Source organism: Larus michahellis, chromosome 6, assembly GCF_964199755.1.
Source record: "Larus michahellis chromosome 6, bLarMic1.1, whole genome shotgun sequence".
Lineage (NCBI taxonomy): Eukaryota > Metazoa > Chordata > Aves > Charadriiformes > Laridae > Larus > Larus michahellis.
Genome location: NC_133901.1, coordinates 58,969,841 through 58,989,732, shown reverse-complemented (window position 1 = coordinate 58,989,732; position 19,892 = coordinate 58,969,841). Strand labels below are relative to the sequence as shown.

At 45.4% G+C, this 19,892-nt stretch overlaps 1 protein-coding gene across 5 annotated transcripts in view; it reads right to left on the bottom strand.

Moving 5' to 3' along the window:
* SUFU (SUFU negative regulator of hedgehog signaling) overlaps positions 1-19,892 on the bottom strand; it is a 104,229-nt gene that overhangs the window by 15,535 nt on the left and 68,802 nt on the right. For all 5 annotated transcript variants that reach the window (XR_012587662.1, XM_074592208.1, XM_074592207.1 and 2 more), the window contains exons 9-10: positions 9,621-9,755; positions 8,005-8,143 (exon numbers count right to left, since the gene is read on the bottom strand). Coding sequence is in view for 4 of the 5 variants with exons in the window: in XM_074592208.1 (XP_074448309.1) it covers positions 8,005-8,143; positions 9,621-9,755 (274 nt within the window). In the remaining variant the exon portion in view is untranslated. The remainder of the gene's footprint in view (positions 1-8,004; positions 8,144-9,620; positions 9,756-19,892) is intronic.

Below are 19,892 nucleotides of genomic sequence, written 5' to 3'. Positions count from 1 at the left end.
ATCTGCAAATACCCAGCAACTTCTAGGAGCCCTTTGCCCTAAAAATGTTGCAGCTTAATTCCTGTCGACAGCACAGCAAAAACTGAAGTTGAAGTGCATCAGCATTTCCCACTGAAACTAAACATTACCAATAAACCTCCCTGATGAATCACACTTTGCGCCACAAGCATCCCCCAGCCCATCTCTCTGCTCTGCCCTTGGCTTGGCCTTCTTTGCACTGCTTTGCTTTGACTCCAAGTGGTTCAGGGCAGAGGCCTTGCCACTGCATCTTTCCACTTCACGCCCAGCCCTGACGCTGTCTGCAGAGGCCACCCGGCCGCCTGAATCCACCACAGCTCTCGCTACGGCCTCAAAGGTACCAGTATTGCAACAAACACCTTTGATGGGAAATTCCACTGTTGCTCTTCCAGGAGATTCACAACCCTCCTTGTAAAGGAAAAACATCCACTCACAGATGCCTCAGGGACCCTATTGCTTCACACCGCGATGATACAATCCCAGAAGAGGAAGTATCTGATGACGCTGAAAGATTTTGACCTTGTGGGATCTCTCCATGACATTCCCAACTACAAGGCTGGTCCCAGGGACCTGGGCTTCTCAGAGCCCAGCCTGTCGAGATCCATCTTGCAGACAAGGCTGCTTCGAGTGAACACAAAGTTTGTCTCAGCTGGGGAGAGGGCTGAACAAGGGAGCCAAGACAACAGCCAATATCAATTCTTTCAGAGTGAAAAAGCAAAGCAATAACAGGCATCTCAGGGAATGCTCCAAGTGGGTGGAAGAAAACCTACACAAAGTAGCCAAAATGTAGTTTGAGTAGCAAGGGAGGGGCATTAGTCGATTTAAGAAGGATGAAAGAACTTGACTCATGCAAAACTAGCCTAGACAAAGTACTAGAGAACATGCTGCAGGAGAGTTGATACAGGGAGGATCGTGATGACCTAATGGGACATTTCTACCCTACTGTAAGTTTCTTCCAGTGTCTCATTCAGCAGTGAGGAAGAAGAACACCAAGTGGTAATGCAGCGAGGTTTTGGGGAGTGTTTGGAGAAGACAACAAACTTACTGGAAAAGTGTTAGCTTAGATTTCCTAGAACTGCTCAAGAATTTGGGGGAAGGCACCCAAAAGCCTCTGAAAAGATTTTTCTTGGGGTAGATGCATAAAAAAGCTTTGGAGAAGAGCAGGTTGTAGTTGTACACGACTTAAACCAGTTTGTGGGCGTTGTCCTTAATTCACCATGCCAGGCATAACACATCTATTCAAGTTTGGGGAGACAAAAAATCAATGCCTATCTCTTCAAGAGAGGACTCAACCCACAGCTGCCCCTTACAAGCGAGCATCTCAAACAACAGAGTGGCTCTTTCAAACGTTGCTTTGAACCTCTGCTGCTGCCATCATGCCAATGTGCATAAATGATTTAACATGTGGTACAGCAGAGAGAAGAACCAGATGTGCTCATTTCCAGGGGAATGTCCTAACTCTACTGGAACAGAGTCATTCTCTTGTGCTCTTCGTCTCTGTGACTAATTCAGTGTTTTATATGATGTGGAACAACTCCAATTGGATGAGCTGAGGAAGAACCAAAATACCCTATGGTTGTGGTGCCCATAAAGCCAAGAAGTAGAAACAGGGGTTCAAAACAAGAAAGGAGTAAAATATGAGTTTCTCATATCCTATGTGAGTGTTTTATCCCTCAAATATTGATTAGAGAAGGCAAAACTTCTAATAACTCCAGCTCTGTTCTGCAAAACTAGATTTTTTTTTTGGTTTTATTGAAGAAAACCTTCTATTTCTGGTTTCATTCAACACAAAAGGATACTTTTTTAAAAATCTTTTGGTCTCTTAAGGGCTTTTGTTTCAGCAAGAAAAACTTAAAATATTTAAAGATTGGGCTCAGTCTGATCTTCTTTCCCAGATTTTTCACTTAGGTTGCCAAACCAAAAGAATGGATTGTCCCCCATGACCCCGCTTACAGCAATCCCCCCGCCATGACTGCCAGCATAGATAGTGCATGTTGATAGCTCCTGAATGCTGGATGCTTCCCACAGCCTCCATGTACCTATCCTGCCTACAGGCACATTTAACATTTTCTATGAGAAGTTTGACCTTGCTGTCCTAAGCCTCAACTTATTTTTCCATGCTGGATGCCTTGTTTTTCATTTTTTTTAAAAGGTTTCTAGGGGAAAAGGAATCAAGTTATCTCAGAGAGGTATTTTGGAAAAAGTATTTTTTGACAGTACTAACAAATGCATATGATCATTTTGTTGCAAAGCACGAGAACTACCCCTTATGAGGAGGGCAATAAAGATTAGCAAAAAAAAGCGCTCTGAAGGTCAAGGGAAAATCTTCCTCCTGATTTTGCCAGGTCAGAGGCCTCCAAAAGTCACTGTTTGTCAACAGCCTTTCAGAGAAAGGCAGAAAAATGTACTGAAGAGCTCTTCTTCATTGACCACGTCCCAGCCCAAGGCAGCTCTGCCCCAAACACAGGGCAGAGGTAGTTAAGGAGTAGTTTTCCCTCCGATCATTCCTCTGAGCAGTGAGGGATTGCTATGGCACCAGGCACATCAGGACTAAAGGCAGGGAAACTCTCCAGCGCTCTCAGCGTTTCTGCTGGAAGTCAAGCCGTGTGGAGGAGGAAGAGAAGGAATTTGCCAACTTGAATGAAGGGGAGGAAAGGAAAGCAGAGACGGGCCAGGATGAGGGGAAGACAAGAGGTACAGAAAAACAGGATGGAGGGCAGATCAGAGGCCAAAGCCGGAGGCAACACAAAGGGCAGGGAGACTGGAGGAGAACCCCATTTCCACGGCCTCTGTATCCACACGCTGTCTGCTGGACATTGCGAACCGACTGGCATGGGAGGCAAGCAAAGAGCATCCTCCAGCCGCGGCTGGTGCCGGAGGATAATACCCCACTGCTGCCATGAGCTCCTCAGCTCACGCGGAGACACAGACCTTGTGCTGAGAATCCGAGGGTGCCAACTGCAAATGAACCATAGCCTCCATCTGCCTAACAGGATTCATTCTGAAACTGAGTAAATTACCTGGAAAAAAATCCTCTACACTCAGAGAACAGCGACATTGGGCATACAGAACTTTGGAAATGGCTGCGCAGGGATTGCCTGCTCCATGCTAATTTGGCCCCAGTGTATGTCTGCCGAAACAAATCTGTAACCACAGGATCGCCTGCCGTTTTTCTCCCACAAGACCTCTGCCCTGCTCAGTCCTCAGGATAGTTCTGCTCACTGAATGCAGCATTAGTCATCGCTTCTTTTCATTATCATTCACGTTGTTTTCCAGTTCCCTCCTACTCTCTTCCCCTTTATTTAGTACGCTCCATCCGACTACTGCCAGCATGGATTACACTGGAAGAACCTAATCTCGCTGTCCTTACCACTCTCACAGCCTCTGATGTGCTCAGCCTCACATTTCTGCGAGGCAAGGAAGCGCTCCTCTCCATGCAGCAGATGGGGGAGGGAGGCTAAAAGAAGCTAAGAGACCTAACAAAGTCACAGAGAAAATCTGCAAGAGCAGGGAGCTGAACATGGGTCTTTGACTCCCAGTCTGACCCCATACCCCAGAGAGATCCTTTCTCTCTCCTGACCTGCAAGAATGAATTTTAATCTCTTCCTGAAATTGTTTCTGGTGTTCATCTGTGGAGCTGGAATGCTTGGCAAGCACTGAATTAATCTTCACAGGATGACTGGAAGAAGGTTTTACTGAACAGACGGGCAGAAATTAGCGAAGAGAAAACTGAGTCTCAAGGTCCACTTCTTGCAGGTGCCCATCTCAAGACTCGCAGGTCCCCATTTCCCAGCTCACTCAGCCCTGCCGGGTACAGGGGTACCGCAGAGGAGTTCCTCCCGGCCTCCTCCTGGCACTAGGAACACAGACCAGACCTCAGGTCCCAAGACGGCCATCCAGAAAACACAGAACACAAACTCACTTGCCACCTGAGAACATTTCAGCTTAAGACTCTGTAATAGCATTGAGAAAGAACAGAGTAGTAGAGACAGGGACAGGATCCAGTTCTCCAGGGCAATATTTAACACACTTCGCCATGAGACTGTTGTGGTCTTTCTGCAATTACTTGCCTCGTTCACAACACAAACGAAGTGGAAGTCCTATAGGCAGGAGTCTATTTTACTCCATGCTCCTGATTCATCCCCCAAACATGCTACATCTTTGTGCACTGAATGAGGAAGGCACGCTTTGTAAAAAATATGTATCTGACCCTTCAATTAAATATAGTATCGAAATACACACATGTAACAGGGACAAGGCTAAAGTGCAGAGATATTTCTTAAATTCTGTGTGCTAGATTTTGCAGTTAACAAGGACTCTTTAACTATAGGTTTGTTTTTACTGCACTGTATTGGCTCGTATGTCAGAGTCTGCAGCAATATCTGATGCATAACATGTACGTTGCACATGATCAAAGACTTGAGTGTCATCTTCTTCCCTAGAACAATGACTGCCTAAAGCAGCAGGAGCAGAAATTATCTAAAGGTAGTGCTAAATAAACCTCCTTCTCCCCTCTGGGGAGAGTGAGCAGTCCAGGTGAGCAAGGTAGGAGGGGAGAACAGTCTGCTTTGTGCTAGACGGGCAGAGAGCTCCACATAAAAGCAGAGGAGCTTTGCAGAAGCATGTCCTGACTCCCATCACTGGAGACTTAATGATGGTAATTCCCAAAGGATGATGCATGCTGACAGGCTTTGACACAAACTACCCCAGGATAATATTAATATGTATTAAAGGCTCAGGCAACTTTATTGGGACGGGCTTGATCAGTAACACATTTCAACAGTGTCTCTATCATCTGCTGGAACATAAGCAAGGGAGGGAGGAAGAACACACGCACAACCTCACCTTGCTTTGGGTATGTTTCAGAGACAAACAAGGTCGATCTGTGATGAACTGCATGCTTGGCACAGCTCAGATGTTGGACCAAGAACCTTGGACACTCCAGCACGAACACAAATGTCACTGTGGGGCAGTTAATGTCAGAGTCTGTCTGCATGATCAGCATCCTTAACCCTCCAACACGGGGCCAGACACCTCCGGCAGAGCCTCTCTCTGTGCATCAGGAACATCTACCCCTTGGAAAGGCGCGGAGAGGTGCTCGGGAGGCAGTGTGGGGGCTCTGCTGTCACAGCACTGGGGGAAGGGGGAGTGGAAGAAAGAACTATGGAAGCCTTTGATCATGTGTAATGTTAATGCAAGTGTTACACATCAGAGGCTTTGCCACGGTAACTAGCATATAAACAGGAGTCTAGTGTTAACAAGGAGGACTTCTTGAATATGTTTGTACATTTCTGAGTCAAAGCAATTTCCCTATTCAACAATACATGACACAGCGGAAGAAGTTCGGAAATAAACCAGCCTGACATGCTTAGACCTTTAATAGAATTTAGCTTCTTAGAACTAATTAAATGTTACTTAAATGAAAAAAAAATATTAAAAAAAAATCCAAGTACTTGGGAAAGGTGCCAATTTGACAGCTCTGGAGAATGAAATAATCTAATCATCCTCAGAGCATGGGCAGCGGCAGGACAGGCTTCCCCTACTAACATGCCTTGAACGTGACCTGGAAAGACTGTTGATAGAAAAGGGGAGTACAGTCTCCGCGGTCTAATGACTCCTTGCCTTTTCTGCTGAGACTGCTAAAATGGCTCCCGCCGAGTACCAGCTGCAGTGGTGATACGGACACCTGTCTGGTAGGAATGGCGCTGGGACCTGCCAAACTCCTGTCATCTGCCAACCTTCCACTGGAGTCCAGTGACTCTCAGCTCATTGCTCAGCCCGGGCAGCAGGGGCTGACAGACTGTGCAGCAGCTCTCCGGCCTGTCCCACCTTGGACACGCTCCACTCCAGCCCACGAGATGTAAACAGGAGGTACTATGTTTAGTCTGCAGGTTTGGGCTTTCACTGTACCAAATCTCAGGCTCAAGAGAAGTCACTTTTTGGCTGCTGCAGAATTGAGGCTATGATTTTTCAGGCTCTTATTCCTCCCCTAAGATAGGGAAAAAGTCTGCAAAAGGAGATGCCTGCTATCTCTCTTCTTCTCCATGGTCCTCCATTTACTTGTCTTTGCAACAAGCCCCTGCATTGCAGTGATCTGCTTTCAGCCGCCAACTCTCCTTGGAGCTCACTGCTGTGCCTGGGGTCCCAAGCGAGGGAGGAGGAAAATCCTCTCTGGGCCTTGCTGTGAAAGCTTTGCGGGGCTTGCCAACTCGGCCAGCCCAGGCTGCAAGGGACTAAACCAAACACGGTTCGCCTCCTTGGAAATTTTATGCACCACAACTTCTTTTACTTCTGAAGCAATGCCACACAAACCTCCCTCCTCCGCTCCCAACACCACAAGGGACTGCTGAGCACGGATCAAGCCTCCCATTGCATATTAAGCCAAGAGCCTCAGACACTCCCACATGTATCTCACACAACCGGGTGCTCCTCCTCTTGTCCCGGGCTGCTTTTAGCCTCCCTTCCTCCCCCACCCAGTCTGTCCTCCTTCATTCTCATCACAGGACAGGGCAGGAGCCAGCAGCAGAGCTGGTCACGTCAGACTAGAAGATCCAATAGGTTGACCTTGTATAGGAGACAAGCGAGGGAACTTGCTTCTCCCTGCTGCTCAGAATCGAGCAATTCTCCACCTTTCCCTCCCACCTACTCCAAAAACCTTCCCTAATTTTCAGCACCAAACTAACAGGCATGGAAGCAACCAGGTTCATAAGGGTTAATATTAGTTACATGTCTGAATGGTGACCTAATTATTGCCATTCTTCACTGTTTAGAGGTTACCTGACTACTCTACATATCAATACATTTCGAGATGTGATGTAAATGCAAACAAACACTCTTATGTTTGGAGTTAACACAGTCACAAGATCCTGTGTATCATGCGTTGGCAAGCACAGGAACCAACAGCAAATGACCCACCCTTAAACCTGACCGTTTGCTGTTAATCATTATAGGACTGTTGCGCTTTCCAGTCAGTACAACCAAAGCACGCAAGCTCTTTGAAAATCCCTACACACAAGATGATTCTAGCCAAGATCAGCTCCTTCACAAGCCGTACAGATTTCAAGGTATGATGTCCTCCAGACGTATGAATACGGGCAGTGGAATGCCTTGAAAACAAGTCACTGGAAGGTTAACTGCAACACTGCAATGCTAAAACAACCCCCTGCCTTAGAAACAGAAGGGGAGGCAGGAATGCCACAGTAACAGTGAAGGCAGAGACGTACTGCATGCATATAGTCCCTCAGAGATGGGCTTGTCTGTATAAACACATTCCCCAAAGCTTTTTTCTTTTCGCAATATGTTTATAACCATGAAGAAATTCAAGGTTAGAATAGCGCTACGCCATCAAATCATTAGCGCATCACTGCTCTGTAGGGCTGACCCTCAACACCAAACAGATGGGGAGTTTCCAAGGAAAATCTGTGATACAGAAAAAATCTGGGTGCAGAACATGTGTGGGTGCTTCAAGCAACCACGAGCTTTTGTCAAAGAATCAATAGGGAAGAGCTAAAACTGAAAGAAGCTGTGCTCTCTGTGCTGCTCTCCTGTTAGGGATGATGTAAAACCGAGATCTTGGCTCTGTAGGATTGCTGTCCCACAGCTTTCTAGCTCTTCCGCCCTGGCTCCATTCTTGTTTAGGTCATTCCACTCTGCCTCCCCAAATTCCTTTCTGGAAGAAATCAAGAGTAAATACAGCCTGTAAAGTGTTCGCTGACTCCAGGAAATGGACACTGCTGTATTCACAGATGATTTTTGAACTTCCCAGCCACTGCTTATCAATTTGAGTTCCATTAATATAAATAGTAACAGTTCACCCTTATTTTTTGAGCCCATAAATACTGAATATATTACGCAAGAGCTATGAGAGATGTTGCAGTAGAAAATACATGTTTGTTCCACTTTTAAACCACATAAGTCCTTAGCAGAATTGGTTTTAGGACACAGTAAAGGAGGAAAGGGGAGACAAAAGGAAGGAGGCTCTCTCACTTGTAACCAAGGTCCGTGTGCTGCATAGGGGTGCTCTTCTGTAGCAAAGGCTCCTTCTACTCCCGTTGATACAAACGTGATTGCTGTGTCCCCTGTAATACTTTTATATGTAAAGTGCCGTCCATGTAAGAGCCTCCCCCTGGGGAATAAAACATATGTGCGTGAACCGAGAGGGTGTGAGCAGCATTCGACAGAATAATGAAGATGTATCACTATAGCTTCTGACATCAACTCGGGAAACAATTTTGAAGGCAGCAACTATTATTTTTTCAGGAATATATGAATGATTTGCTCTACAAAGCAGGTCACAGGCCTCCTTCTGAGGCAGGACACCCCCCTTTATCTCCCCCCTTAATCTCAGGGCCTTGTTACAGAACTAGAATTCATCTAAGTCCCACTGCATGCCTATCCCCGTCATGAGGTGCCGATGCGTGTAAGGACAGGGAACTGCCAGTCTTTCAGTAAGACGAAAACTGCAGAAGAGAATCCAGACTCCATATCATGGGGGAATATGAAGACACATTTCTAAGCAGGCTCATCGGTGGGGCCAAACTTACTTACCGTGGCAATACCTAGTAATCCATTGCCCTGGTGCTTGACAAACGTAACCCATATTACTTAGGCAAATGCCTAGAAAATACACATATGTGACCATCTATGGTATCACTTCCCTTTTTTTTTATTCAGTGCTATCTACAGGGAAAATCATGGCTCTGGTATTTAGGCTCAGAGCATATGTGACATGCATGCGTGGCTTCCAACATGCAAGGGGGAAAACTTCAGGTAAAATATATAGCGCCTAACAGAGCCATAGGTGCTTGATGAGTTAGTTACTGCTGGTCAGCTGAGCTGCGGTAACTGATCAGGACAGACTGATCATGTATTTGTGATGTAAAATAAAATAAGCTTCTCAATAGGCACAGGTGAGTGTGCACCTGCTGATGCTAACTCTGATACCACGGATACATAACTCATTAAGCTAAAATAACTCAATCACCTGCGATCATTTGTCTCTACCCCACAGTTCATCTTTATGTTAAGGACTACATTTGCCAGAGGTATTTTTAAAAATAGTGCTGATTGAAAATGTGGAAACCTAGAAAAGTCACTTACGATGGTATGTACAGCTTGAACCTTCAAAAGACAATGTGTAGAGTACACACATAATGTTTTGTTCCTTCAGTCATGTGAGTGACATAATTTGTCTAAAACACACACTTGCATGCATAAACTGATTGCAAACAGGCTTTGCACAACCACTTGTATCTGAGTCCATAAGCCAGAATTAACCACTTAAGGGATTTCTTTGACAGAATATGTTAAGACATCCCTTCTTTTTCACCAAGTTGCCAGCATCAGACTAATAAAAAAACCCCTATACTAACCCTGTCCCGTTTCAGCACTCAAAATACACTGGAGGACATAAAAAGAATGAGAAACAATCTTACCACGATGAACACACATGCAAAGAATCATCTGTTTCTAATGTGTTTTGGCAAAATATCTCAGCTCTGGCCTTTAAAGACCCATTGCATGCATGTCTGTATGGTGAAACAATGCCACAAGGCAAAAGCGGCGTGTTAGCACAAGCTGAGGAGGAGGATGGCTTCACTCACCTTAGACAGAGGGGAATGAGAGCTCCGGACTCCTGGTTAAATTTCAGGTGTACGCTCTCCAGCTGTCTCGTGCGGATTAGCTCATGAGGAATGATAGCTGCTGAGCTCTCACTTTCTAAACTGTCCTTACGGCTTCTAAGAGAAGAGACAAAACACATATATTTATGATCCCAGTGCTGTGTGCTATTTCTGCTGCATTTCAGAGCGATTGTGCAAATACTGCAGGACACAGGGGCACACTGTTACAAAGACACATCTGAGTTTTCATCTCCCGTACACAGACACAGCTTCCCTCAGACTACCAGTCCCAGCACACAGATCTTCACGTTGATCTGATGACCTAGGATCTGAATTGGTGCACACACACGGTGCATCCCTTGACAGCATACAAGAAATAAAATTTCTGGAAAGAACTGCAGCAAAACTACACTCTCTAAACCCCCAAACCACTATGAAATGGCTTGGAAGAATTACCAGGTTTTGAGAACCCTCTGCTCCCACAAGTATGAAGTGCAACAGCCAAAAAGATGGACTCTACATGTGATGAGCAGGACACCGGCAGATTGTTTTCCCTTGTAAGTCGGGCTGCTTTAAAACACTGCAGCTTTGCTTTCTTATTCATTCATTTCTGCAAGACCAGCGTATTGTGAAGCTACGACTAAAGGTTATGTTGTTATATGATTAGGAACTTTGCCAGACAGAATCCTCTGGATAATCAAACCAGTATATCTCAAAATACTTGACCATAAACATTTCATATGTTCAAAGAGCATCAGTGTGATCCCTTACTTGATAGTCCAGAACAAAGAAGGAAGGACAGGGGGGTTATGATTTTTGCAGATGACATGGACTGATGTGATGTGTCTGATACGCGATTTATATTTTTGTCACGTGGCATTCCACATGAACTTAACAGAGGTAAGACTTTGTTAAGATAGTTTCTATAGTACAGAATCACCACAGGAGGGGGACAGTGAAAGAAGGAGGGAACTGAGAGATGCCCCATTGCAATGTGGTTCCATTGTGCCAGACAGACCAAAAGCCAAACAAGGCTATCGAGCTGTGGCTCCATTTGGGAACACTGTTAAAACAAGCCTGGATCCTTCCTCTACCCAAGCGGAGCCACCTTTAACATACATCTGGAAATGATTGTAAAGAAACAGCTTGACCCTCACAAGCTGACTTAGATCACACATCTACTTGATTTTATGTTTGGGTGCTGTCCCAAAATTACTCCCATCCACCACACACATAGTAATACAGTTCAGTGTGGCTTCCAAAGCAGATCAACCTATTGCTCCTGCCAGGTCACCTAGTCCCAGGTGAGCCTTTCACCCAGGCTGCTGAGCTGCCCACTCTGAAATGAGGATGCAAGCTAAACTTCGACATCTCACAGCGCCTTCCTGCAAATACTCTGCATGGCCAGGTCAGAGATGCAGGAAAAAAAAGTCAGAGCAGCTCAGCTCCCTGCAAGATAAAAAGCGTACAGCGCGCCCCGTGTTCTGCCTTAGCAACACACAAAAGCAGTAATGGACCCAGCAAGGACACAGTAGGTCAGGATACAGCTTATGCACCGGGTGGGCTGATGGACTGACAGTCAGCAGAGTGTCAGTCTGGTGGGTTAACCCTGAAGCAAAGACACAACATGCTTTGTAGTCTATAGGTGGCACTTAAAGCTGTGTTTAATCTACTTCAGCAAACATTTTACAGCTCTTTGTAGGTGGGGTCTTCAAAGAGTGGAGTGGGCCAGCGTTTTGCAGGCTGATTACCTGAGAAGTGCAGTTCCATTTGATTAATGATCAGTTGACCTTAAGCTAAGCTTTGCCTCAACTTCCTTATCAGATCTTATATACACAGTGAGCTGTGGGAAAGTCAGCCTGTGGTCTACCGCTTCCAATCATTCATTTATCAATCCCTACCAAAAGGGTCAGCCATTAGCAACGCATGATTTTCGAGCAGGCCATAAGCTTGCACTCGTTAAGTGCAGTTCGAGAGTTTACGTAGCCCGGAGCAGATCAGGAGCTCTACAGCAGTATTATTGCTACAGACAAGAGACTGTGCCCTTCTCACCTGGACTGCCTAAGTGCGCCGGGCACGTCCCATAACACAGGCAATCGCTGCTGTAGGTTCATGCTTCGGAAGGACAGACAGCCGCAGGACAGTTCCCCGTACCCCCGGGGTCCAAACCCCCCAAGCCGAAGGTGGGTTTTTAGGTTTCCACCACGCTTAGCCAGTACAGCTGCTAGCACAATGGGGCTGCGGTCCTGAGGGGAAAGAGCCTCCGGATGTTAATGCAATAATAGGAATGACGACAGTATTCTGGAGGCAAGGGGCAAAGCCTTCTAAGTCTTATTAAAACCAGCAAATGCTGTTTGTCATTACACGCTCAAGAGAAGATGTTGACTAATGTATAACTATCAAACGGAACTGTCATGACTTTAAGGCTGTCAATAATTATGACTTCACATTAATAAGTAACCAGCCCTTCTGTCAAAAAGGTGAAGGAGTGAAGCAAAATGGTAGTTAATACTTTGAATGACACGAAATTATTAATCCTTTCCACAAAACTTTTCCAAAATAGTCACGGTCCCTGTGTTTCTTGTTTCACTTTAGTGGAGCTCACACAATTCCAGCTATTTAAAGTTAAGGGCAAAACACCAATAGCAGAAACCAAATAACCTTCTCTCTAAGCTATACCTTTCTAAGCCAGAGTTTTGTGTAGCGGGCACTTCTGGACATGGTGTGGACTGTGCCTAACACAAGGCCACGGTGCCATCACTTTCAGACTTTGGAGCATGTCACATGACACAGGGACTCAGCAAGACCCATTAAAATTCTCCCTTTGGGAATGGAAACCCTTGTGCTGACCCTTCCAAAGGGTGATGGCCCAGATGAAGGGTCAGCAGGACTTCTAGGTTGTTATTAATAAAAAGTTATGTCGTAACACACGCTGCCATCCACAGCTTGTAGTTTTCAGCCTCAGAAGAAAATGCAGAAAAAGTTTGCTTTCTAACACTAACATCTCTGGTTTTATGACTGTCAGTTACCCGTAAGCCTTTGCTTCCTCCACCCCATCACCAAATAAATCAGCAGCAAAAGCCAGTGGAGTTTTATTTGTTATGACTAAGATCGAGCTGACTATCACGTAAAATGTTGCAAACTTTGTCTATTCCAGATTTAATACTTCATCCAACCCACACAAAAAAAAATTTTCATGTTTCTCAGTGTCCAGAAAAAACAAGTCTGCAAAAGCCAGGGCTGCTGCATTCGGAAAGGCAGCAGATTTAAATGGAAGCAGCATGCCGGAAATGCCCCAGTTTAAGGACTGCACATCTCGTGTTTTGTGAAACTGGAGGGGAGTTGGAGGAGATTAAAGCGCATTTCCCTCTGATTGGGAGCTTGTGGGAGGTGTAAACGTGGGCAGTTGTCAGATTAATTCTTTAGATGATTACATTCTTTTTGTTTCTTTAAAGCTGTTTGTAGTTGGGTTTGATGTCTCCGGTTCTGGGCAAGTGTATTGCTGCAGTTACCAAGGTGACTTTAGCTGACTTTCAACCATTTTTTCCAGTTTTGGTTTCTACCAGTAGTCTGCTTCTGGGCGGAGAATAGACAGAGGAAATGATGTTTGTTGGTTTTTTTATTTTTAAATCTTGTGAATACTGATTAACAGTCCATGAACTTAACCAAAGCCATAGCTGGGGTTTGTTTTGCTTTTCGGTTTGGTTTTTTTTTCTTTTTTTTTTTTTTTTTCTGAGAGTGGGTGGTCAAACCATTGCAAAGGGGTCCCATGTGGCCTGCAGCTTCCCCAGACTTCTGTCAACAGGGAGAAAGGGCCCGAGGAGACTACAAGTCCCGGCGTGCTGTGCTCCTTCATGATGTGGGCAGCCACACGCTGGAACCTGCAGCCTCCCGGGGGCCCTCTCTTTGTGTTAAAGATGAGGGTGGCTGCAACCTGCTTAATTTTATGCCAATTAGCAGCAGCCCGTGGGGATCCTGGAAAATGGCCAATGCAATCACTGGGTTGCGCAAAGTTTAGATGTCCCCTCCTTATAAGTCATGTTTATGGCAATCTCAAGCAACCCCACTGGCAGTTATTTTATGGGATTCAAGAATAACCAGGTTGATCGGATTAAGAAAGGTTTATTTATTCTTGCATTTGCGTTTTGCTTTATGATCAGAGCGCCTGATCTCATGGATCTGTCACGGAAGGAGGTCTCGGTTCCCTTCCAAGCTCTGTTGCTGACATGGAACATAATTTCACTGCATTTCCAAGTTACCCTCCCAGGTACCAAAAGTCAGAAAGGACACACTGCTGGAAGCTGGCCACGGCAGGGGCTCTTTGTAGGAGTGGGTGCCCACAGCACCACTAACCTGAGTTACAGTCACTGCTCCTTACTCCCTTGGTACAAAATGCAGCACCATGAGGTACCAAATGCAAACCATTTAGTGCAAGCTTACACAGCTGGGGAGAAAGGCTGTGTAATAGAGCCTAAGAGCCTAAAAAGGCTCTTTTTTTTTTTTTTTCCCTTTCTTCCCTTCCCAACTATTCCCTGGCTATTTCAAACCTCCTCACTCCCTAATGAAGATATGGTCAAAGATCACTTAAGTGCCAGCAGTCTTCCAGTGTCTTTCCCACAGTTTCCCCTGAAGGGCAAACCAGCAGTTGTGGGAAAGAGCCCTAAGCATCTTGGCACACAGAGTTACGGGACACGTCACAGACGCACAGAGGCAAGTGTAGAAACGGGGAGGACACGGTTACACAGCTCCTGCTGTGGTCACAGTGAGACAAGGCTGGCTTGAGCCCTTAGACCTGGGCGCTCATCATCCTGGTTAAACCGGACGGTGAAGATGTTTTGTGTGCGCTTCCTGGCACGGAAGGACTCCAAGGACAATGCCAGTAGCAACAATCTTCTTGCCACTCACACATCCCTTTGGAAAGCTGCATAATAACTACTGTCAGTGCTTGCAGGGGCCAGACTGTTCCAGACCTGCAGCTGAACTGGGACCGAGAGATTTAGGCTGTGCCACTGGCACCCCGCAGACTCATGGGTGAAGTCAAACAAGTCTTTTTATGCTTCAGGTTCCCCGTCTGTAAAACTGAGACATTTTTCCACGTAGGGGTGTTGCAAGGATTAAGTCAATGTTTGCAAAGCACTTTTGGATTCTTAGATGGGGAAAGCTATGTAGAAGTGCAAGTTATTAGCACAGTGACCACTCTGCACTTCTACTGACACTGGTTTTCCAGACATTTGCTTTTCTAGTTCGCAGGCTTGTCACCCAGCACTCAGCCTCACGCTGAGAGACACTCCCTAAAGTGTATTGCCTCCCCCCTTCAGCATTCCTTACTCAAGCAAGACACCACTGAATGGCGTCTGGATGAGAGAGCATGCCTAAATAAGCAGGACTGGATTGGAAACTTAGTGCTTAGCGGTTGCAGAATCAGAAAGTCTAGCCAGAACTAGACAGTTTCAGAGAAGGCTGAAATGCTCCCCTTTATGTAAAAGTTTGCCTCCAAGAACTGAAGACAGGAAACCAGCTACACAGACAACAGCTCCCCTCCGCCCAAGTAAAGCAGCAATCAAAACCAGTGCAACTGGGAGAAGTGAAGTGCAGACTCTCCTCGAAGCAAATCCTACATCTTGGTATTACCATCAGAGCTTCCTCAGAAATGCTGCTCAGATGGAGCTTGTTATTGGGCATTAACCCAATGCTACTCACTGAAAGGAGACGTCGGCATGCCCTATTTACCAAGTCGGAGGAACAGCATGGGCAGTGGACTCCAGTCCTGCAAGTTACTCATGAGCTCCAAACCAAGTACAGCGTGTGACAGTCTGGGGTTCTGGGGTGTCGCTTCTGGAGTGATACAACTCCTCCCTCTCCCCATAAGGGAAGGACAACAGCCCGAGATGCTCAGAGTGCAGTGCAGCAGAAGGTCACAGCCAGGACAGTCCTGCCAGCCCCACCTGCCGGAGGGTTGTTCCCTGCTCTGTTTGCCAGGAACCTGCCTTCATTTCCCTGCACAGCTGGAAACCATTCAGGGCTGGATGGAATTAGCACACGGGCACAGAGCTACCATATGTTCAGGTTTCCCTAGACTCAACCTGTCTTTCTGCCTGGCAATTGAATGCAGATGGGATTTGAGATCTCTGGGGCATCCATTGTGGGTCCCTGGACAAATGACGGCTGTGCATGAGGGGACCAGCGCACTCATAGTTATCTGGGAAACCCCAGACAGAAATATGGGAAGGAATAGGGCATGTTGAACCACACTGCCGTATCCTTCTTGAGAAAGGGGAGAGCAATAAACTGTAGAGAGATGCTGGAAAAGCCTTATTAAAAGTAACACAACCTTGGGAGACCTTTTTCCACCACTCAAGCCTCACCTTCAGACACTGGGGATGTGTGTGGACATTACTTGAATCCCAGCACAATGAAATGTAGCAATTACGGATAATTTTAGCCTCAACGTGTGCAGTAATGCAGCATGCTAGCTCCAGGTTTCTACTGCATGCCTCAGCTCACAGGAGCAGTAGAACAGTCTGAGTCAGCCAAGGGGCAGAAAAACATCACTTTCAGCAACGCTGCCTGATCAAGGGGACCCTTGAGGGGTGGAAAAGGTCAAGAATTCCCCTATCCCAACCCTGGCTCTCACTGCAACTGTGGCAAATTAACTCCTCTGTCCTCATCTGTGAAGTGGAGATACTACTCACCTACCTCACAGGAGAGCACAGAGCTAATTGCCAGGGACAATTAAGGACTCGGCCCCAGAACTTATTACATCAAGAAATTAAATAGCGAATGAAGTAAGAATCCACAAGTGTCACTGATCTTTGAGATCTGGAGCTTCCAGCCCACTGAGGTCTTAAAACAGCAGTGTTTAATCTGATGGCTAAACGTTCCTCACTGGTAAGAGCTTCCCATATCCAACAAGAGAGCATCTGCACAGTTTGGGAGACCCGGAGCCTTGCCTTTCTGTCTGTTTGAGCGGCACCTACTAAGCTGATGGGTCCTAAGAAATAAATAATGCGCCGCTGTAAAGTACATTTGTATTCATACATGCCTCATTTTTCCAAGCAGTAATCAAGAGTATTATGTTACCTATGGTCGAAATGATTAGTCATGTTTCCAAAGATTAATTTACGTGTTCTTTTGTTTAATGCATACGAACTGATTTAATGGCTGCTTATAACTGAGCTAACAGTCATTTTGAGAAACAGATGTCCGATGCAGTTTTAAGCATTAAGAGTGCTTTTATTCATATCCTTAGGAGAAAAAGGGCTACACAGTCTACAGTAATAACACTAATGAATCAAAGTACTACAGCTGCCCAACAGGGTTTTGACAGAAACCAGCTTTTTCTCAAAGGAACTTTTTTTTTTTAGGACTCTGGGACAGGGAACAACTGGTAATATGCATGCTTAACATGTAAGTATGTGCTTTGCTGGAGCCAGAACTCTGAATCAAGCCCTATCTGCAACCAAACAATGTGAGGCTTTTGCATAAGCGCTGGAAACTAACTACACAAAGACAGGGAGATCTGTATGGAATCTGGATCCTCCACGTTTTATACAAATAAATATTCGAAAGTTTGAGTGTTTCTGATACTATTTTGTGATGCTGAATGCAGAACAGGTTGTCTGCTTTAAACCCTGATAGATGATTGTGTGTGGGTGGTAGAGTTAGCATAAAAGAAAGGGAAGAAAGCTACTAGGAAAGCAGTTGGTGGCTGCAAATCTATGATAAATAAACAGCACATTCCTCTTCTGCACGAAGCCATTAGAGTCTGTGTCAGACTTTAACATTCTAATGTCAGCTGGGTGCAAATTTGATGGCCTAGGGTTCTGCAGTGCTCCCTATGGAAAGTAGATTTGGAACAATGTGCCATGCCCCAACGAAGTGTTTCTGTCAAGTTCCCAAGAAGCTTCTAACGCACCAGTTATTCACAGGACCCTTGCAACGAACCACGGGTTTGATATTTTGTGATCTGGTGTGTACAGTGCAGGATATGATTACACACAAGCCTGCTTCCCATCAGCCAGCACCTCGTAATCATTAACATATTTATCCTTGTGGTGCCTCAAGAAGATGACATTGTTATTAGTCCCATTTTATAGATGCAGAACTGAAGCTCAATAGCTAAATGACTGCCTTTGATTACACAAGATTTACAGTGAAGGACAGAACTGAGTCCCAGCCCCACCAGGCCCAAGCAAGGATCGCACCAGAAGGACTAGATCTATGTACAGAGCTGGCCTTCATCTCAGGTCCTTGTAAGTCTTACATGAAATGACTGTATCTGCACTGGGTTTTGTGCCTTTTGTGTCTCAGCCTTTGCCACTGCAGGTACCTGTAGGGAACGTGGATGTAGATCTATTAGTGCATGCAAACGCTCAACTCCTGAGTTACATTCCTCTGCAGCAGCTGGAGACAAGTCTCTAGATTGTGCTCGTGTACTTAATAGTACGTTGAGCAACTTCACTCAAACACGTAAGACATGCTGAGACAGTGTATTAAGAAAGGCTGAGACCTAATAAGATCTTCCTCTTCTGCTTCACCTATACCACACTGTGCTGGAAAATATGTTGACTGATAAGTTTTAGCCACACTAAGGGTAATCATTAAGTCTGATTTAAGTACCAGTTAGTTAGAGGTTGTGAGTAAGCACTGCTTTCCAGCACAAACCACTCCTCTCAGTATGGTCAACGCATTGAACAAGTCCCATTGTATCTGCTACATGGATTGGAGAAGAGAAGCGACTGCACAAGTAGAAAAAGACCTTTTCCAAACTCTTCTCAAAGTAGTGAGTAAGATGGAGGAAGAAAGTATTAGGACACACTGCTGGTTTAAGTTGAGGAAATCTCCTCTATCCTTCTGATACTATCACCAGAGTAACTGCTGGCAAGACACACAGCTGATAGCTCTCGTTCCTTAATTGAATTGCTATTATGGAGAAACGGGCTAGCTATCAGTTTCCACAGCAGTAACCATAGACCTCAGAGAAATGTATTGATCTTCTAGGAGGCAAACACTGGGAACCAGCCATTCCTGCCGCTCAGGCTTCAGGTAGGGTGGGTGGGCAGCTGCTACAGGTAAGAGAGATTTTCAACAAAGAGCACTGTCACGGATACGAGGCTCTGAATTTGACCTGCCTTCTTCTCCATCTCAGAACAGTTAAAAACCCAAGTAAATATTTGTGTGCTCCATCTTAGACCTCTGCTAACCTTTCACCACTCTGTCTTGAGCGTATCTCTGTTTATCTTACCCTGAACAACATAAAGCTTTCTTATCTAAGCAACAACTGCCTCCCAGCATTAAGGTTTACCCATCAGCTGCCTCCCTGACCTGATGCGCACCCCAAATGTTTCTGGTCGTCCTCAACCACTATGGACTCTGAGGTTTTACTGGGCACGCAGATTCATGCAGGAGTCCAGCATCTATGAGAAATCCTGCTCAATACTTTTGGGCCTTCCAAGGTTGGGTGTGATTTGTTCAAATCAGATCCTATCATTTTATTTTTTCAGTGGGGCCAATGGGACCAACCACTGGCCCAATGGGACCAACCTTCAGGCAGGGAAGTACTACTCAAAATCTGAGTCAGGACAGAATCTGGCTCCGTATAATTACTATATAGCAAAAGTAAGATTATTCCGAAAGCAATAATAAAGCCTCTTGAGATTTTTTTTTTTTTATAAGCACCAATATCTCCTATTACTTATTAGTACATAGCACGAGCAATTGACATAATACTTCCCCCAAAGGATTAGGCAACTCTGAAACATTCATATGTAAGGCAAATCAAAAGTCACCCACAAAACGCAACAAGAAAGGACATCAGAGTCCTAACCAAGTACGAGGAATATTTTTCTCATGAAATACTCGAATCAACAAAGAAATAGGAATTGAAACAGAGCAGGATGCTGTCCCTGCCTGGCACTACAGGAAAGAGCTGATTTCATGATGATCATTACTCTTGAAAGAAGGAAGAACAAATGTTCATTGGAGACTGCGAAACCAAAGGAAATACCAAGATGAAAGACTGCAGCAAAGATGCATGACTTTCTGTATCATTTAGATGAAAACATTAAAATTGATAGGAAGACATTTAACTAGCAACTGAAATAAGCCTAAGAGGGGAAGGAGAGAAACCCAAAAAGGCAGAAGTGCAGATACTGCAGATGGCTTGAAACCACAGGTAATTTCCTATAGATTCCCTGAAGTCAAAAGTTACAAATGAGAAGAGATCTACAGGCCCACCTAGTCCCGCTTAAATTA